Genomic DNA, 19414 nt, shown 5'->3' on the forward strand with positions numbered 1-19414 from the left:
CTCGCCTAGCCGCTCGATTTTCTACCCGACCGAATACTCATTCACCGTAACCACCAGTGCTTGATAGGAATCACGGTTAACCGTTGTATTCTGGGAAATAGACAACCCGAATAAACCTCAAAGCACAGCCGGAGGTGGGACAAATCTGTTTCCAGGAAACTGTGACCATCACAGGCCTTGGTTCACTCGGTCGCTCGGCTTCTCTACCCGCTCGACCGCTTGTTCAATTGCTCTACTTCTCTGCCCAACCGACCACTTGCCTACTTCGCTCGTTCGACCGCATGCTCACCCGATCACTCGATTTTCTGTCCGACTGACCGAATACTCGCTCGGTCGCTCGACAGCTCGCTCGCTCGACAACCGGCCGCACATTCGCTCGGCCTCTGAGACTGCTCAGCTTCTCAACCCGCTCGGCCGCACCATCCAGTCGACTGCTCTAGTTTTTCCCGATCGACCGCACATTCCTAGTTTGAAGCAATAACAAATTGGTACTCCGTGTAAATGACCATAGGAATCAGAATTTCAATCGAAACATAATTTCAGATATTGTAGATTCCTCAGAGCGTGCAACATTTTTAGCAAAGCCTAAAATTGTGTTCAACTCAATAATGTTAATAGTTTTAAGGTATTGGTATTGCAATGCGTAGCAGCCACCAGAATAGTTGAGATAAAAGCCATCGAAACACATAAAGAATGTCAATATAACTAAATAATGAGAAAGTGGCTCTCGAGATCCAAACCACGTAAGAATACTTTTGGTAAGTATCCAATCAAAGAAGATAACTCGTTCTAGATGTCAAAATATCCACAAGAGACGCGATTTCAAAATTGCAAGCAAGAAGGGAAGGGTTTATAAACGAGAAAAAATCCATCAGTTTGATGGATTTTCAGCTGCATTAGGAAAATCAGTTAACAAATTTCAGAATAAGGCAGCGCCATTGCTAAAATATTTGAAGGAAAAAAATACTGAAAGCAAACTCCAACAATCTGCTATACCTATCCCTGCCCATGAAAAGACTAAACATTCAGTTCACATCTATACATGCCTCTATAGAGCCCTCCAACTAAGTAAAATATTGATCAACTCAAGCAGCATAAGCATGATGCATGTACTCGTTTTCTGTTTTATCAGATTTTGTTCCTAATAATTTGCTACAAAGTGATGCTTTGGATGGATCTGGCAGAGAGATGAACTTTAAGCTGAAGGTGGAAATGACATGGAGTCAAGTAGAGATGGCAAAAAATCCAAGAAATAGAGTGTAGTATCAAAGAATATGGCCTTAGTATAGACATATGAGAGAAGTGACCGGGAATCATAACACCAGAAAACCTTTTGGGTATCAAAGTAACTAACAAAGATTCAGAGTGTGGATCTGAAGTTATTAATTAAAAAAGGAAAAGTGAATGTATCAAACACTTCCAAACGAGCCTGAGTTAAGTATTTTGTGTCCTATGAGAATAGTCATCAATGAAAGAAATATATATATATATATATATATATATTAAGAACCACCATTGCTAGAGACATGACTTGGATCTCAAATATCAAAGTGAATTAGAGCAAAGAGAGGCATGAGTATTAGAGAAAAAAAAATGCAAAATGATCATTGCAAGTTCACATGTTTAGCACTGATCATGGTAAGTGAAAGCAAAAGACTAACAAACTCCTTTATTTTCGACAATGAATATGCTTGTGACCACCACCGCGCCCTCCATATCAATAAACTCATCCAGTAGTAAGACTGCTTCAATGGGGTTGGGTAGGCCATAGATTTAGATGCAGGGGAAGCATGAAGCACTAAAGCCCAGGAATTCACAGATGACACTGTAGCAATCACAAGTGTGATCGAACAATATTGTATAAATCATCAAGGCTAGAAAAGTTTTCAGTTGTTTGAAACTCTTCGTCCTAAAGGATCCAAGATGATAGGATGATATATAGCAAGTTCATCCTACTTGAGATGAACAACCAACAGGTCATAATTTTTTTTTTAAAAAAACCTAGATACTGATATATGCAAGAAAATATTTACTCAGAAAAGTACATGTGCCGTAAAACATCTCATATCTCTTCTAAGGTAGAGTGGAATATTAGTGGAGTTGCTATAGTAAATTCATATTGTTGATACATAATGTATATACTAAGTCTTCCCATTCTTCTATATGAAGCTGAAGATATGAGATGGATATACTTCTAATGAGAACAAAAAAAAACTCAAATGCCTGAGCTTAGAGGAGATAACTGGAATTGTTTGCCTTGATATTAGTTCTGATGGCCCTAATAGAGTTCCTTGGTAGGGGAGAATACCATAAAGCCGAGGAGACAAAAATAAATAGATAAAAAGATTTAATGGTCCATGGTTTTAAATGTGCATAAGAAACAAGAAGAAAAATAGGAAGAAGAACAAAGGAGTAGTGTAAATGTTTAGCATCAATGACACATTAAAAATTTGATTAATAAATATTAAAATAAGGATGACTTAATTTGAACATAGAAACAACTTATATACAGTTGACTCATTGGTTGGGAAGTTATTCCAGAGCAATAGTAGGTAAGCATTGGTCTCCTGATTTTTGTCATTTATGGTCTCAGGAACGGGGCTAAGGGAGTCCATGACCAAGGTTCCCCATAACCAGAAAATTACAACAGATTACTAGGACTGGCAATCACAATAAACAAAAGTTTAAAATACCCTCCCATGTTGAAATTTTAGTCCTGGGATGGGATAGAACAATTTTAACACTATATTATGCCAACACCCAAAATGCTTTGGCATGTACTGAAGGATGTCAAGATGAATTTAGGTGAGTCTTCCTCGAAATATTTTCCCTTAGCTTTTCTACTTCTAACCAATAAAATTATAACAATTAGATAATCAGGCCATTGTACAGCATGGTTTAGCAAGCTTATGAGGGCAAGGTGAACATGCAGCTAGGCCAGAAATAACAAGAAAAACAGGTACATGCGCCGCATGCAGCATTTATTGACTTAATCTTTCATTGCTGATCTAGATAATACTAATTGTTGGGTTTTTAAAAAATATTCTATCTAAAGAAATATAGTAAATGTGAAGATGAATGGTTTGATACTATGACTTAGAATCAACTCCATGAAAATATTAATATCAACAAATGAGAATGAAACCCATAGGATAAGATATCATGACACAAAACAAAGGATGGTTAATTGATTTTTAGGAAAGATAAGCTTGTGGTGAAATTTTGTTGCAAAAGCTACATATACTAATAAGTTTGCGTAACTACAGAGTTCTAGACTCATTTAACCAAAAATGGAAACTAATAAACCACAACCTGGTTTACAAAAAGAGAGCATGGCAACTGCTTCAATGAAGATTATAGCAATGATGCATTTGGCCAATAGATTAAGAAAATTAGCACTTCAAATAACAATTATTGAAGCTTTATTGTACAGACACTACATGTTCTATTTAGTGGTAAGTGATTAAGGCTTTAGGTCTAACTTTGTATCTTTAAAATTCATGCTGTGGTAGACGTAAACCAGCTTTCGTGAATTGTTTAATTAAGTTCTTTTACAACCAATTAAATTGAAGGTTTTAAATAATATAAAACAATTAAATATTTTTAACTAGATACTTGAGTATGAACTGCAAAATGAAAATCTATTAAATAATCAACTAATTGCATGTTAACTGCATATGCTATCCAAACCATTGATTGCTTGAGAAATGTACATTTTAGTTAACACAAACTAAGAACCAATGATCAATAAAAAGTGGAAAAAATTATATACATCAAAATTCATGATATGAAATATTGCATTATAAACAACATATATGATAATATCATATAATTATAGTTTTGAGCACAATTGATAAACTATGAATTAAGATTTTTTATATGTTAAAGGGACTATTTCAATTTTGAGTTCTGACAGTGAAAATTAAAATCAAGTTTGTGAACAGATCTAATTGCTATACCATATTAATTCCCACAGTGATCAAATACAACTTAATCATAAAAAGTATAGATATAGAGCATTCAAAACACCAATACATGACTCAAAACATCATAAAAACAGTAGAAACATTAAACAGCACTTGTTAGGACACTGCCATACAAGCTTAATCTCAAGAAGAAGCAAGTAAACAAAAAATTATATGTAGTAGGTGAAAGGATCATCTTAGGGTGCATTGTCTCGCACAAAAAGCTACAAGCTTTGATGATATAACCTGAGTGTCTAAGCCCCATAAACCATGTTAAGACTAATAATACAAAAAAGAACACTCAAGTTATATCGAACGATTTCCACAGGACACAAATTAATCTACATTAGAGAAGCAATGATCCATTGCAAATGCAATGATTCATAAACCTATCCAACAAAATCTTTACCTGATAGTCACAAACTTGTTAGTGCCATGCTTGGCCCAGAATGTCCTCAAGTCAATCGGGTTAGAAAGGTTATAACCTTCTCCCGCTAGTTTCTCCAGTACCTTCTTAAATGCACCCTGGCTCATCTTTCTACCAGCAATGCGTGCCCCTCTTCTCTTGGTGCTCATTGGAAGGGGATACATAGAAATGCTAGTTGTGCAACATGCTGATTGCCATCCTCCAATACCCCACTTGTAGCATGGTTGTTGCTTTCCTGTACAAGTGCACACTGGGGTTGGAATTCTTGAGATATCAAAATCAATCCCATTAATGACCATACTTGTGCTCTTCTTCCCAGCCTTTCCATGTGAAACGGAGCCATTAGCAACCCCATCTCTTGGTGCTGCGGCTTTCTTGGGCTTCTTTGGCTTTGGTGATTTATGTGGACGACCCCTAGATCTCTTCTTCAAAGAAGGCCCATTTCCCTCTACTGTCTCTTCTTTCATCAAAACCTTCTCCTCCTTGGGTTGTGGCTCCAAGTGTTGAAACATCTGCACATTGTTCATTATGGTAGGATCAGGGAGGACACTATAACTGGTGTGCTGCTGATGGTTTGTTGTCAAAAAAGGGAAGTTCTTGCTATTGTCATTGTTATAGTGTATCCATCCTTCCCTCACATATTCATTCTTTACATTGTCATTACTATGGTGAAACCATCCATCTCTCACAAAGTCCATTGGAAGTGATGGCTCAGGAAGATTGCAATGCCTGTGAATGAACCCACTACTTGAAACAACTGGCTTCACATCCCGCTCCACCAGAGAAGGCATGAGCCGCAACCCAAGATTTTCCTTTGATGGTGGGTCATAGTAGCCCCAATTCCGGATGCCTAATCCCCCATCGTCATCCATGGAAGCTTATATTCTGATTTAGCAATCACTGTAAAAAAATCGTTACTTTTATGCTGATATCGACCAACACTCAAACACATTGCATCATCTCACCAATGCCCAATGCCAAAACCCCTTTAATGAAAAAAAAAAAAAAACAACAACAACAACAAGTGCATGAGAGATGCAAATAAAACTGCAAAATAAGCACAAATATGTTTTTTATATAAAAGAAAACTGCAAAAGCAGCATCCCCGAAGAAACCCTGGGGACAAAAGCCGATCGCACAAGCAACAAATAAACCAACAGCAGAATGAAATCCCAATAAATCCCTGCAGCCTGCATTCGCAGTAAAGCTTGAACTGCCAGGTCCCAAGATGAGACATTTACAACGCACATGCTAAAAACAAGGTAAAATCTCGCAGAAAAACACACGACGAAAAGGAAAAAAAAAAAACTGGCGCTGCGGTTTCAGAAACCCAAAAAAAAAAAAACTTCCTCACTGGCAAAGCAAGGCAGGGAGGAGAAGAGGGCACCGAAATTTACCTGAGAACTGAGACGATGGCGAAAAGGGAAGCGAGTCTAGGGTTCACCGGCGCGTGAGATGAAAAGGGGGCATAGAGAAAAAAAAAAAAGGGGGCAAAATATACTTTCGATAAATGCGGCAAGCGCAAATGTTTTTATCTGACAAGAAATGTTTGCTTGCTCTTAAATGCAACTCTTTTATTTTGCATCCATAAAGATAAAATAATTACTCTGTTTTGAGAAACCAACTTGGTCTCGTTTATTATATAATCCTTCTTTCCCCCAAAAGCCATTCAAGTTTATTTTCCTCTGTTTTGCATTCAACACATGTGGATGGCTCTAAATGAATGAATTATTGATCAATAAGTTTGATATCTAATTTGATGAGAGCATTTTTGTTTGTTTAATACAAAATAAATAAACTTTAAATGCTAATGAATTCTATTTCAACATTCATTGACATAAATATTAATTATATTTTATTTCAATGGATAGTGTTGTTTCAAAACAACTATTGTAATGATGTGGTAAGTGTCATCAAAAGATTTACAAATAATATTTTCTTCACTATCTTTAGAAAAGATCTCACACCTAATTATACTAATATTATCTAAAAATGCTCCTAACCTTACCTCTTCTGTGTTTGTAGTCTTGGGTACGTCTCTCGTTTCAACACTTGCCATCACTTCTTCGATACAACTACGATAGGAGGAAGGTTCAGGGTTAGAATGAGATTGAGTGAGTTGGTTGTGTTTGCCTTATACTTAAGTAGATAATATTTTCTTAAGAGTCATTGACCTACCAATCCTCTGAGCAAAGCCATTACCTAATAGATGAGTTCATCAGCAAAATACTCCACTTTCACTAAGTGCACATGGATCTTGATAACAGAGACTAGAAGCACATGATCTGGTATGTCAACTTGCTTGCTTTGCTTTCAGGTAAGGGGAAAAAAGAGTGTAGGATGCTGAGCAACACAATGATCGAAACTATAGTTTCGGTCTGAAAAATTGTAGTAGGACTGATTCTATTTTACATTATTACACCAAGAGGCATGTAATCTAGTAGCAAATTAACTAAATGCAGTTCTTGAATGGATAATTATGACATAAATATCCAAATAAGACAATGACAGTTCAATTATAACTTAAATATCCAAAATAAAACAGCTAATTTACACATCCAACAACAGCAAAGCTAACCGAGCCTTCCAACCGGCCGAACTTAGAGAATGCAGAAGTTATTCATGAACCAATAGCTGAGAGGCAAGCTTAACGTGTTCAAACTGCTGGATCATCAAGTGCTGCAGTTGTTAAATTGTTTATTTTTGGATAAGCAGCCTTCTCATCCAGCTGATTCTGAGTCCATATCAACTTCTTCAGCAAGCTAGGAAGCTTTGGATCTGCCAAAACAATAGGAAGTCTTGTTCAGGTCAAGTCAGAAATTTTATAGCACTGAGAAGGAATTCAAATTATCGTTTTAGTTGGTGATTATAGGATTGAATTTGCTAGAACCAGAATCAATCTACACTTCTGAACGACCTCCTATTAAAAATATTCCTTAATAGAGTTCCCTGGGTTGCATTAGCATTTTCTTGGGCAATTTTGAAAAAAAGAAAATTCTTGAATCTAAAATAAGTACATCTAGAGCTTCCATAATATCATAAAGTATAAGATTTTGGGTCATAAATTTGAATTGGCTAGTTAGTATATTTGCGCAGACCTTTATTTCATAGGAAGGAGTTGTAAAGATGGAAGTTAAAAATAAATACCAATACCACCAACCTTTCTCATGACTTTGGCTTGTTAGTATGGCAGCATTAAGCTCACTTGCAGTTTTCAAGCGTTGTGACACATCTAGAAGGTCACCATAAGGACAATTTTTCACATCTTCAAACACCAAGAGAGCGACTGTCTTCTCCAACTCCTCAAGAAAACTTTGCTGCCAAAACCAAAATAAAGTTTAATTAGCATACACCTTTCCTCTATAATCACAGCCAGCAAATAACAAGAAACAAAATTCATTCAAGATTTCACATAATAACGCATCGATATACTTCTAGCCAAACAAGAGAACAATGGAGCAAACTCAGCAAAGTTCAGAGGAATGAATTACAGCAAATTTTCCTATATGAGAAGGCCAAATGCAAATAAAAAAGAACAAACTAAGCGCCCTCTGAACAAGTTCATGTAAGGTCAAATGTAAGAACGATAATATATACTCCATGTGGGTGACAATGGGAACACGAGGATCTTTAATGATGATAGTTTTTCTATATAAGACTGAATCGAGCATACATTTTCTTCTCCTCTTGGAGCCAGCTCCTCCTGTGCAAACTCTAGAGCCTCTTCTATCTTCCCACTGCGAATCAACTCAATCAATCTCTGTTGCTGCAGATGGAAATACAGTTGAGGATTGGTATCTAGAATCTGCAAAATGAAACATGCTAAGTCAGGAGCAAAGAAACAAATTCCTTATACAGCCTACTAAATGATTTTGAGTTGACAAAATAAGTATCCATTCATGGCAAAAGAAGGAGCGAAGTAACTTGTAAATACATAATGAAATAGTTTCCAAATAATCATACATTCTTGTTAAAATAAGGTAGAAGCAAAAATCATTTATCCTTCCCCAGTAGTCTACTTAAGTTGTGATGTAAATACACCAATATGAACTAATTTTGACTGCATCTCTAGATTGAACAGACGCTTGAGCTTCACACATGAGGAATGAACAAAAAATCGCATGCTAATCTTTAAAGTGCCAAAGACTCTCATAAAAACAGTAATCCAGCTTGATAATGTTAAGTAAAATGAGAGAATTAAAGCCAAGATATCAGCACCCAATCTCTGCGACAAGCCCTACTTTATTACTTAATAATGCATATGCCAAATAAAACATTGGTAGGAATTTTAGATTCACCTTTGATAGAAAATAATGCTTTAACAACAATACAAACTAGTGAAACACAACTATTTGAGGTCTATTATACTGGACCTTTTTCTTCTAAGGAACTTTATGTGAGATTATATCAGCGGTAATAGCTAGATCTTTCAGATCACTTTCATCTTGTGTTTACTTGGATGGAAACAAGAGAGAAAAGAAAAGAATGAAACGAAGTGATTGATTTCTCTTGTTTAGAGGGAAAGAGAAAAATTAAGTTGAGCGGAAATGAAATGTACATCTCAAAACACAAAAAACAAATAAACAAGAGTATTTCTCATTTTCAATTCTAAACAAACATGATAAATAAAACAGTGATAGTTTTGTTTGGTATCTCAATCCCTTGAACTTTCAATTATAATCAATTCAATTAATTTAATGGTAAAACTGTTAGTCAGGTTGAACGTTACGTTCGCATTCTAAGTTACAAAAGGACTAGAAACTTAGTTTTCATAGCATGAACAACAAAAATGTTGGTTTGTATAACACTTAATTGATAAGTATATCCACCCCAACACAAGAAGTTCCATAAAAAATTCATGGTTATAACACATCTATAAAGGGTAGCCCAATGCACGAAGCTCTCGTCGGTGCAGAGTCCCGGAGAAGGGTCGGACCACATTAGGTCTATTGTACGCCACCTTATCTTGCATTTTGCAAGAGGTTATTTCTGCAACTCAAATCTGTGACCTCACGGTCACATGGTAACAACTTTGCTCCAAGGCTCCCCTTCGGTTATAACACATCTATGAAAGAAGAAAACTATCTAGGGCTCCATATGAATCGAAAGGTATATGATTTCCCCTGATTCACTATCAAGGGTGACACCTACTAGGATATATATTAGGACTACCAGCACACAAAAGATCAATTTTTTCAGAAAATTCAAAATTTACATTCGTAGGGTAATCCCAATAGCTGTCAAAACTAATAACAAAAATTCTCTATACAAACAATCAGTTAAACATTGGTCCACAGAACAAACACCTAAACGAGGTGCGATGACAGAATTTGAGCTTTACCGTAGGATTCAAATCATTAACTTTCTCGATAGCATCCTCCACATTGCCAGATTGCAGAGCCTGCTTCACAGCCATGCGATCAGTTATTGTGGCGAGGTCAACACCAGCTAATTACTCATAAGGAAAAATAAAACAGAAACACACGATTGACAATTACGAACGGAACAAGCAAAGGAAAGTCCACAACAAACACAAAAACCAAATAGGCAAAAGAACAATTTTTTAAGTAAAAGTGACAGGATACGCTCGGTGCCGGATTCAATGCGGAACTTCTCGGCGGTGTCCACATAGCCTTCGGTGACGAGAAAGTTCATGATGAGTTTATTCATGTCCTCCTTCGTGATCTTCACATCCTTAAGCTTCCTCTCCCATTCATCCCTCGTAATCACCTTCTTCGACATCGGCTGCGAGAAGAAGACGGATTGAGCCAGAGAGGAGAATAAACCCTAATCGGCTTCTGGAATGGAGATGAAGAGGAAGATTACAGGGACTTCAATAGGGTTAAAGCAGTAAGGATGGTAGTAGAACATGAGATCGCCGGATTACCTGTTAGGCATCCACGTGTAGAAATTGAAAGAGAATAATGAAAAAGGAATAGGATGATCAATGAAATTGATTAACTAAAAGAAAAATTATTTATCTTCTAAAATTACATAACGTCTCATTAAATAGAGACCTAAATTATCTTTTCAAAAAGAAAGTTCTAAAAGAAAATTAAAATAAAAAATATATTTTCAAGAGAAAATGTTTTATTAAAACTTATCTAGAAGAAAAAAGACAAAAATCTAAAACTTATTTTAAAATGGGAATAAAATTAAAGGATTTATTTAAATAGATCCATTAAAGGATCTTATCATTCCATCGCCCTTCAAAACAACCTTGTCATCAAGGTTGTTTATCAATAAACTCTGGAAATTTTTCTTGAATTGTATCATATAATTCTCATGTTGCATCATCGATAGATAAATTGTCCCATTGAATTAATAGCTCAACCGTTGCTTGATTGTTCTTCTTCACAAGTCTCCTTTCTAAAATATCATAAGGTTGAAATTTAACTTCACTATCTGAATTCACTTCAGGAAGGTGTTGTTGAGGAGTAAATTTATCGCCTAGTTTTTTCTTTAAACAAGACACGTGAAATACAGGGCCATAAAATTTCGATGACAACTTCATAGAGTTTGAAGAACGAATTGAAACTTGTTTGTATGGTTGAAGTTTTAGAAAAACCCAATCTTCTATTGCAAATTCTCTTTCCGAACGATGCTTGTCAGCCAGTTGCTTCATTCTTGCTTGTGCATTGCATAAGTTGTTTTTCAAAAGTTGTAATATTTGGTCCCTTGTGAGTAGGTTTTGGTCGACTTGATGCACATTTGTTGATCCACGTGTGTATAAGCTAACTGAGGGTGGTATACATCCATAAACGGCCTCAAATGGGGTAATCTTAGTAGCTGAGTGGTAGGTCGTATTGTACCACCATTCTACCCATGGAAGCCAACGAACTCACTCCTTGGGTCTATCACCAGTTAAGCAACGTAAATAATTCTCTAAACATCGATTAACCACCTCTATTTGTCCATCAGACTGTGCGTGGTAGGATGTGCTAAAATTAAGTTTAGTGTCTTGCAATTGGAATAATTCTCTCCAAAATTTACTTGTGAAAATCAGATCTCTATCAGTGACAATAGATCTTGGTAGACCATGTAGTTTGATTATATGGTCAACAAATGCTTGAGCAACATGGGCAGTTGTATAAGGATGCAATAATGTACAAAAATGGGCATATTTTGTCAGACGATCAACAACCGACATGATAGTAGTTTGTCCTTGTGAAGTGGGTAACCCATCTATGAAATCCATGGAAATGTCTGTCCAAATTTGTTCAGGTATGGGAAGGGGTTGAAGAAGACCTAGTCTTGCTACATTTTCTCCTTTGTTTCTTTGACATATATCATATTCAACAACAAAGTTTTTGGTATCTTTCTTCATTCCCTTCCAATAGAAAACTCTTGAAATCCGTTTATACGTGCGTAGGAAGCCAGAATGCCCTGCAATTGGTGAACAATGAAATTCCTCTAATATTACTTCATTTTCAACTGAGTTTGTTGGAAGGGAAATTTTGTTTTTATATCGTAAAATTTTTCCATCCCAAGAATAGTGGGGTTCTGGCGATGAATTTTGTAATATGTTTTGGATGAAAGCCTGTGCCGTTGAATTTTTCTTTTGCTCTTTTTTATGTTCTCCAAGTTTTTGCAAGTTACTAAAGATATAGCAACAAACTCTATTTGGTTAGGAAGGCGAGATAAAGCATCAGCTACTGTATTTTTCGTTCCCTTCTTGTAAATGATTTCATAATCATATCCTAAAAGTCTCTTGATCCATTTTTGTTGATCCATATTTGAGATTCGTTGATCCAAGATGAACTTAAGACTCTTATGCTCAGTTCGTATTTGAAAACGTCCGCTAAGAAGATAGGGTCTCCATTTTGTAACGGCATGTATGATATCCAACATTTCCTTGTCATAAATTGACATATGTTGATGTAAAGGAGATAGTGTCTTGCTAGTAAAAGCTAATGGTTGTCCTTCTTGCATAAGTACTACTCCGATTCCAACTCCAGATGCATCGGCTTCAATGACAAATTGTTTATTGAAATTAGGTAGTGCAAGAACTGGTGTTGTCGTCATAGCCTCCTTTAAATTTTGAAATGTGTTTTTTGCTTCAGGACACCATCTAAATGCATCTTTCTTTAACAAAGTCGTTAGTGGAGTACTAATCTTTCCATAATTTTTTACAAATTTACGATAATAACCTGTGAGACCCAGAAAATCACGTAATGCCTTGATATTCTTTGGGGTGGATCAATCCTTCATAACTAGTACCTTTGAGGGATCAGTAGCTACTCCCTTTTGACTTACAATATGACCAAGGTATTCCACCTTAGTTGTCCCAAAGTTGCACTTATATCTTTTCACAAAAAAAAATGCTCACGTAAAAGAGTGAGTACTTTATAAAGATGATGCAAATGATCTTCGAATGATGAACTATAAACAAGGATATCATCAAAAAAAATCAAAATAAACTTGCGGAGATAAGGCCTCTGAAAAGGCATGACTTTGGAATATAGAAGGTGCATTAGTTAAACCGAAAGGCATGACTAAAAATTCATAATGACCATCATGAGTTCACAAAGCTATTTTTGGAATGTCCGGCTGATAGATCCTTATCTGATGAAAGCTTGAGCGAAGATCCAATTTTGAGAAGAATGAGGAACCTCCTAATTCATCAAGTAATTCATCAATGATGGGGATGGGGTACTTATCTTTCACTGTAATTTTATTGAGTGCCCGATAATCTACATACATTCATCAACTTCCGTCTTTCTTTCATACAAGCAATACTGGAGAAAAATACGGGCTTACACTTGGGCGAACAATACCATCTTGAAGCATCTCTTGTACAATCTTCTCAATTACCTCCTTCTATATGTAAGGGTAGCGATAAGGCTTAATATTTGCTGGTGCACTCCCCGGTATTAGAGGTATATGATGATCATGTGAACATGATGGAGGAAGTCCCTTTGGCTCAGCAAATATCATAGAAAATTTTGAAAGAAGCGCTTCTAATTCTGGAGGGGTATTTAAGGTACCTTTAGGATCCTTTTTGATAAAGAGTTGCATGAGAAAAATGGAGCAATCTTTCCTTAATAACCGTTCAGCTTGATAACTACTGATTGATGTGATAGTATCTTGTCTCTTGCCTCTGATGCAAACTTTTTTCCTTGATCTTGGAAGCGCATTGTTAGTTGAGAGAAATTCCATATTATGTCTCTTAATATTCTCAATCACTGTGCTCCAAGTACAACATCACATCCATCCAGGGGTAGAAGAAAGAGATCTGTGATTAATTCATAATTTGGTAAGAAAATTTTAATACCTTCACATTTTCTTGGACTTGTAAGTGATCTTCCATCCGCCACCTTAACATCAAATGTAGATGCTCGTTCTATTTTTTGTTTAAGCCTTTTTGCTAAGGTTGAGTCTAGAAAAGTATTGGTGCATCCTTAATCTATAAGTATCATTACTGGTTGCTTTTTAATCAGTCCTTTTACCTTCATTGTTTGTGGAGTTTGTAGTCCTTCTAAGGTATGTACTAATATTTCCATAGAGTCATCTTGTACTTCATTGATATTATCTTGTGTTTCACCTTCATCAAAATCATCTTCTTCCTCAGAGTTCTCTATTGGTTCATTCATTAGTATCCTCTTTTGTTTGCATTGATGACCACGGTGCCACTTTTCATCGCAATGCTAGCATAATTCCTTTACCATCCTTTCCTTGATCTCTTCTTTTGTCAATCTACGGAGTGTTGAATAATGTGATGGGTTTTCACGAATTACCTTGTTATTTCTTCTTCATTCCTCATTGATCTTCTTTTCTTGTAGTCGTGCAAAGGATAAGGCAGCCTTCATGGTGCGGGGTTGATTCATTTTTACTTCTCGTCGTATATCAAGGTGAAGTCCTTCAAATAAAGTGCCCAGTAGTTGCTTTTCTAACCAATCACGAGTTCGATTAGAGAGTCGCTCAAATCGTCCTTGGTACTCTAGTATGGTTGAAGTATGTCGAATTTTTGCCAATTCTCCATCAACATTCTCATAACCGGAGGGACCAAATCGATTGATGAGTTCTTCTTTGAATTCCTCCCATTTTGGAGACTCATGGCATGCTTCAAGCCAGTCATACCATTGGATGGCATCGCCTTCGAGGTTTATAGATGCTAGTTCTACCTTTACATTGTCCGATGTGCTGTGGAAGTGAAAATATTTTTCAGCCCTTGAAATCCATCCAATCAAATCATTGTTCTCCCAACGAGGAAATTCCACCTTCATACGTGGACGGTTGTGCTCTCTATCTTCATTTGAGTTTGCTCCTTGATTATATTGTTGTTGTCGAGACTGTTGATTTATTCCCCTTTTGATTAGTATGCTTGAGCTGGAATCTGCTTCTAAACGATCCTTCAATTCTTGCACTATTGTGACCAACGATGTCATAGTTTTTTTTCGAGTTTATCCATCCTTGTCTCGTGCTTAGCTTCAAATTCCAGAGCCTATTTGGCGTCAGGATGAGATCCTCCGATCGTCATGTCAGAGTGAATTTTCTTCTCTTGAAGTCAGGTTAAGACCATGCGTTTGTTGAAGTTGCTGCGAGATACTATAGGGCGAAGATGAAGTGAACGTGCTCTGATATCAAGTTGATAGGAACTCGGGGGGCCTATCACATAGAAAAATTGAAAGAGAAAAATAAAAAGGGGATAGGGTGATCACTTCGAGGGGATCAACCTCCAATAATCAAATGAAATTGATTAACTAAAAGGAAAATTACTTGTCTTCCAAAATTACATAACGTCTCTTTAAATAGAGACCTAAACTATATTTTCAAAAGAAAAGGTCTAAAAGAAAAATAAAATAAAAAATATATTTTCAAGAGAAAATGTCTTATTAAAACTTATCTAGAAGAAAAAAGAAAACGCCTAAAACTTATTTTAAAAAGGAAATAAAGTTAAAGGATTTATTTGAATAGATCCATTAAAGGATCTTATCATTACCACAGTGCAGTTGCTCCCATCGGCAACGGCAGAGGAAGCGGCGGCGGTCATCAACTTCGAGGATTACAAGGGCCTTTTAAAATAAATTTAAATAATTTATGAATAAATTTTTTTATTAATTTGTTCAAATAAATTTAATATTTTTAAATAAATCAGAATAATTGATTAATCGATTTATTTCCTTGTGTAAGCATGTAATTACAAATTTCCTCTTTTTTTGTTTTTTTTTAATTCAGAATGGTCACTTAACATGATTTCTTTTAATTAAGCACAAAAAAGATCAAAGGCATAGCACAGACAATATACATAATATAATAGTCAGGAGTTGAATCTCACAGAAATCCATTGTTAGTATAATTTTGACTAATAATCTAACTCAGATTTGGATGAATAATAAATAGATTAAAGTTAGAGTGTTTATGGTCTAATTGTTTTACCGAGTGCACAGGAGTTGACGGGTCTGAAGGACCTGATACCAAGAGGAAATCTAGATAGGTCTGCAGGACCCGATAGCTAGTGCGAAGTCTAAATAGGTCCACAGGATCTGATATCTGGCGGGAAGTCCGTTTCGATCCACAGGACATGACAACCTGACGAAATCCAGTTGGGTTCACGAAACCTAACAACTGTTGGTGCAACATCCCTCAGGTCAAGGTTGACCTGGTTGACCAAGCTGAGTCTTGGTTTGAGTTTAGATGTTTGACAATAAAAAATTGATTAAAGAAGAGTCAAGTAGGTCAAGGTTGACCGGATACTTGACTGGGAAGTCCTAACTGGGATGTTAGGTAGAATGGAAGTCCTGGTGAGTGAAGCCAGGCAGAAGGAAAGTCCTAGTGAGTGAAACTAGGCAGATTGAAAACCCTAGTGAGTGAAGCTAGGTGAAAGTCCTGGTGAGTGAAGCTAGGTGAAAGTCCTGGTGAGTGAAGCCAGGTGAAAGCCCTAGTGAGTGAAGCTAGGCAGATGGAAAGTCCTAGTGAGTGAAGCTAGGTGAAAGTCCTGGTGAGTGAAGCCAGGCAAGGGAAAATCCAGATGGATCAAGGATGATCGGACATCTGGTGTTGGGAAGTCCAAGTAGGTCAAAGAAGTGACCAGATACTTGGCATGAATATAAAAGTCCAGGTGGGTCAAAGGGATTGACCAGACACTTGGTGGGAAGTCCTAGCAGGTCAAAGGAGTAACCAAATGCTAGGCATGGTGTACCAACAGGTCAAGGTTGACCGGGTGTTGTTTTGGTAGGCTTGGGACTTGGTTTTGGGCAAAAACCAAGTACTGGATCGATCAGTGGATCGATCCAGGAGCTGGATCGATCAGTGGATCGATCCAAGCCTTTCCTAGCGAACAGAGAGCCTCTGGATCGATCCGTGGATCGATCCAAATGTCCCAATCGATCAGTGGATCGATTGGGACGCGGCTGCTTCGCGCGATAAGCGCTGGATCGATCCATGGATCGATCCAGGCGTTTTTCCCAGAGCACAGAGGCGCTCTGGATCGATCCGTGGATCGATCCAAAGCCTCCCCGATCGATTGGGAACATTCGAATCGATCGGGATCCGACCGTTGGCGTCGATAAAGGCCGCAGGCGCACGATTCCTTCGACACCTCTTCTCAGGAGGCGGATCAAAGCCAAGAAGAGAAGCTAGGGTTAGGGTTTATACTCATTGTAAGCTTGTAAGCTTGTATTTCTTGTATCCTTTCCCTCTCTTCTTGTATTGAGTCTTGTAGGGCTTCTCCGCCCTTGGTAGTTACCATAAATGAGAGTTTTATTTAGTGGAGGGTGTGTGTGTTGGTGTGGATCCTTGGATTAGTCACCTCTTGTGAGGTGGATACCAAGTAAACCAACCGTGTTAGCGTTGTGTGATTGTTTCTTTATATTTCCGCTGCACATCTTTGAAGAAACAAGCAACGCCGAGCAACGAGCGAAAGCGACGAGCTATTCCCCCCCCCCCCCCCCCCCTCTAGCTACTTTTGGTCCTAACAGTAAAGTTATGAGAAGCGGTAGGAATTATAATTACCTAGGTGGGACTAGCAGTCCCCACCTAACGAAGCGACTATGTTTGCAACCCATGATTCAAGTGCTCAAGTGCAGCATGGCAGTTGATGTTGCTTAGAAGCGATGAGTTATGGACTACTAGTAAGTTGACTGAGAGTTTAACTAGAAGAAGGCCTCGACAAGGGAACACCGGAGAACGCCTACAATCACTAACCAAAAGAGGAGGAAAAAAACTTTCAATAAGCAGTTCAAAGGGTCCCTAGCATAACTACTCCAATGATCAAGTCAAAATCTAGAAAGAAGAATAGTGGTGTAATGAGAGAAAGGCAATGGACTTGCGTATCTATACCAGCGGAGAAGAATCCCTTTTATAATGTCTCTCATAATCTTTACATTTAATGAGGCACCACATTGCTATTTTATAATTTGTCTAATCACTATGCTTCCGTTGTATCCTACCGTCCCATCGTAGGTATGGGGATATTGCATTTCCATGCAAAGATACGATTTTCTGACAAACTGATGTGATGTATTAATAACAAAATAAGTTTATAGACCAAAAGGTCTATTGGGCTGCTAGTCAGAAGATGGGTCATGAACAAAGAGTCTAGTCTCTCGTGAGGAATGAATAAGCTATGATAGTATCCTGAAGGGAGTTGAATCTAGTAGGCAACTAGAATACTGGGGCACTGGCCCCTGAATGTCCGATTGGCAATAGACAATCGAGAAGTGCTAGGGAGTGAAGCCCTTGAGAGTATGTCAGATCGTCCTTAGTCGATGGGGATGTCAGGGTGAGTAGAGTCACATAAGTATCCGGTTGAGTGGGAAGTCGATCTCTTGAGAGTATGTCCGATCGGCCTTGATCGATTGAGATGTCAAGGTGAGCATAGCCTTATAAGTATTTGTCCGAGTGGGGAGTCGAGCCCTTGAGAGTATGTCCGATCGGCCTTAGCCAATCGAGATGTAAGGGGGGAGCAAAGTCTCAAAAGCCTCCGACTGAGTGGGAAGATGAGCCCCTAAGAGTGGGTCTGATCGACCTTAGGCTATCGACATAAGGGAATTCCTACTAGGCAGGTTCCTTAGTCTTTATCCCACCTTGGACTTTTGACTACCACCTACTCCGGTCTGTTAACCTTCCAACCCTATTTGGGGGCCTCTCCTCATACGTCGTATCACAATCCTCCCTTGCAAGTCTAGTCGAAAGAGGATCTGGACCGATTGACTAGACCCCTACAAGCTTTAGCTTTCCAATCAGCTATGTTGTCCCAGCTGACATCATTCTACCAGACACATAGTTGATGGTTATCTTCCTTGACAAGGGGTGTGCCAGCTGCCATAAATGCACGGTAATGCACGACAATACGTCATGTGATAGTGTATCATGGTAATGATCCGCTTGTCACATTCATCATCAATGCCTTTTCATATGGTGCTGGCATGTGATCCACCTATACCTAATTTGTAATTCCCTAAGAGACACTTGACTGTTAGGCTACTGGGGATTTTGGCTCCTCTATCGGATGACTATGGTAATTAACCAACCTTTTTATCCCCGAGATCAAACGGTTATGGTTCAATCCCTTAGGGCTTATAAGCTCTGCTAGTTAGGGTTTTTGCCCACACTTTCTTCTTCTTCTTCTCCTCTAGCGTTAGTCACTCGTGGTTTGATTCAGTGATTCCCTTCTTAGGTTTCAACTCTCCCCCTCAACTATAAGTTTCTTCCTAAGTCTTCATATCGAACCACGACCTTTGTCGCCCTCTTGCACATTCTCATCCAGTGGTATACCTCCACCCTTTCTAATTTTAATGGTAGAGAGGTGGACCAGATCCAGCCACCTTCGAGCTTCCTCAAGATTACCACATCATCATCCCCAAATGCTCTTGATCGTCCTCATCTTCCTCCCCTAGTTATATCACCTCTTTCAAAGACTGGTTCTTGGGAGGTCTTCACTTCTCCTAGTTTATTTTCGATAATATCTCAATATTTTGGTATTCCTCTTTAACAGTTAGCCCCCAATTCTATTTGACTGCTGTGTAGGGTTGTCATTCTCTTTCAAATATACCACATTCTCTTGACTCTTATATTTTTT

At 37.8% G+C, this 19414-nt stretch overlaps 2 protein-coding genes across 3 annotated transcripts; both read right to left on the bottom strand.

Moving 5' to 3' along the window:
* Window positions 1-4142: 4142 nt before the first annotated feature.
* On the bottom strand, window positions 4143-5942 carry LOC122017587 (protein Barley B recombinant-like). Of its 2 annotated transcripts, none has more exons than XM_042575235.1 (2): window positions 5790-5942; window positions 4143-5292 (listed from the first exon to the last, which is right to left on the bottom strand). In XM_042575235.1, the coding sequence occupies exon 2, from the start codon at window positions 5262-5264 to the stop codon at window positions 4371-4373; it is 894 nt and encodes a 297-aa protein (XP_042431169.1). In that variant the 5' UTR covers window positions 5265-5292; window positions 5790-5942; the 3' UTR covers window positions 4143-4370. The 2 variants fall into 2 exon arrangements, with proteins under 2 accessions (XP_042431169.1, XP_042431170.1); XM_042575236.1 differs by having other exon boundaries at window positions 4143-5378; window positions 5790-5936.
* An 888-nt stretch (window positions 5943-6830) lies between these two features.
* On the bottom strand, window positions 6831-10305 carry LOC122015693 (protein GID8 homolog). The gene is made up of 6 exons (XM_042572708.1): window positions 10219-10305; window positions 9978-10137; window positions 9734-9840; window positions 8066-8197; window positions 7553-7709; window positions 6831-7170 (listed from the first exon to the last, which is right to left on the bottom strand). Exons 1-6 carry the CDS (start codon window positions 10261-10263, stop codon window positions 7049-7051), a joined length of 723 nt encoding a protein of 240 aa, XP_042428642.1. The 5' UTR covers window positions 10264-10305; the 3' UTR covers window positions 6831-7048.
* Between the last annotated feature and the right edge of the window lie 9109 nt (window positions 10306-19414).

The sequence above is a fragment of the Zingiber officinale genome, chromosome 8B, assembly GCF_018446385.1.
Source record: "Zingiber officinale cultivar Zhangliang chromosome 8B, Zo_v1.1, whole genome shotgun sequence".
Classification (NCBI taxonomy): Eukaryota; Viridiplantae; Streptophyta; class Magnoliopsida; order Zingiberales; family Zingiberaceae; genus Zingiber; species Zingiber officinale.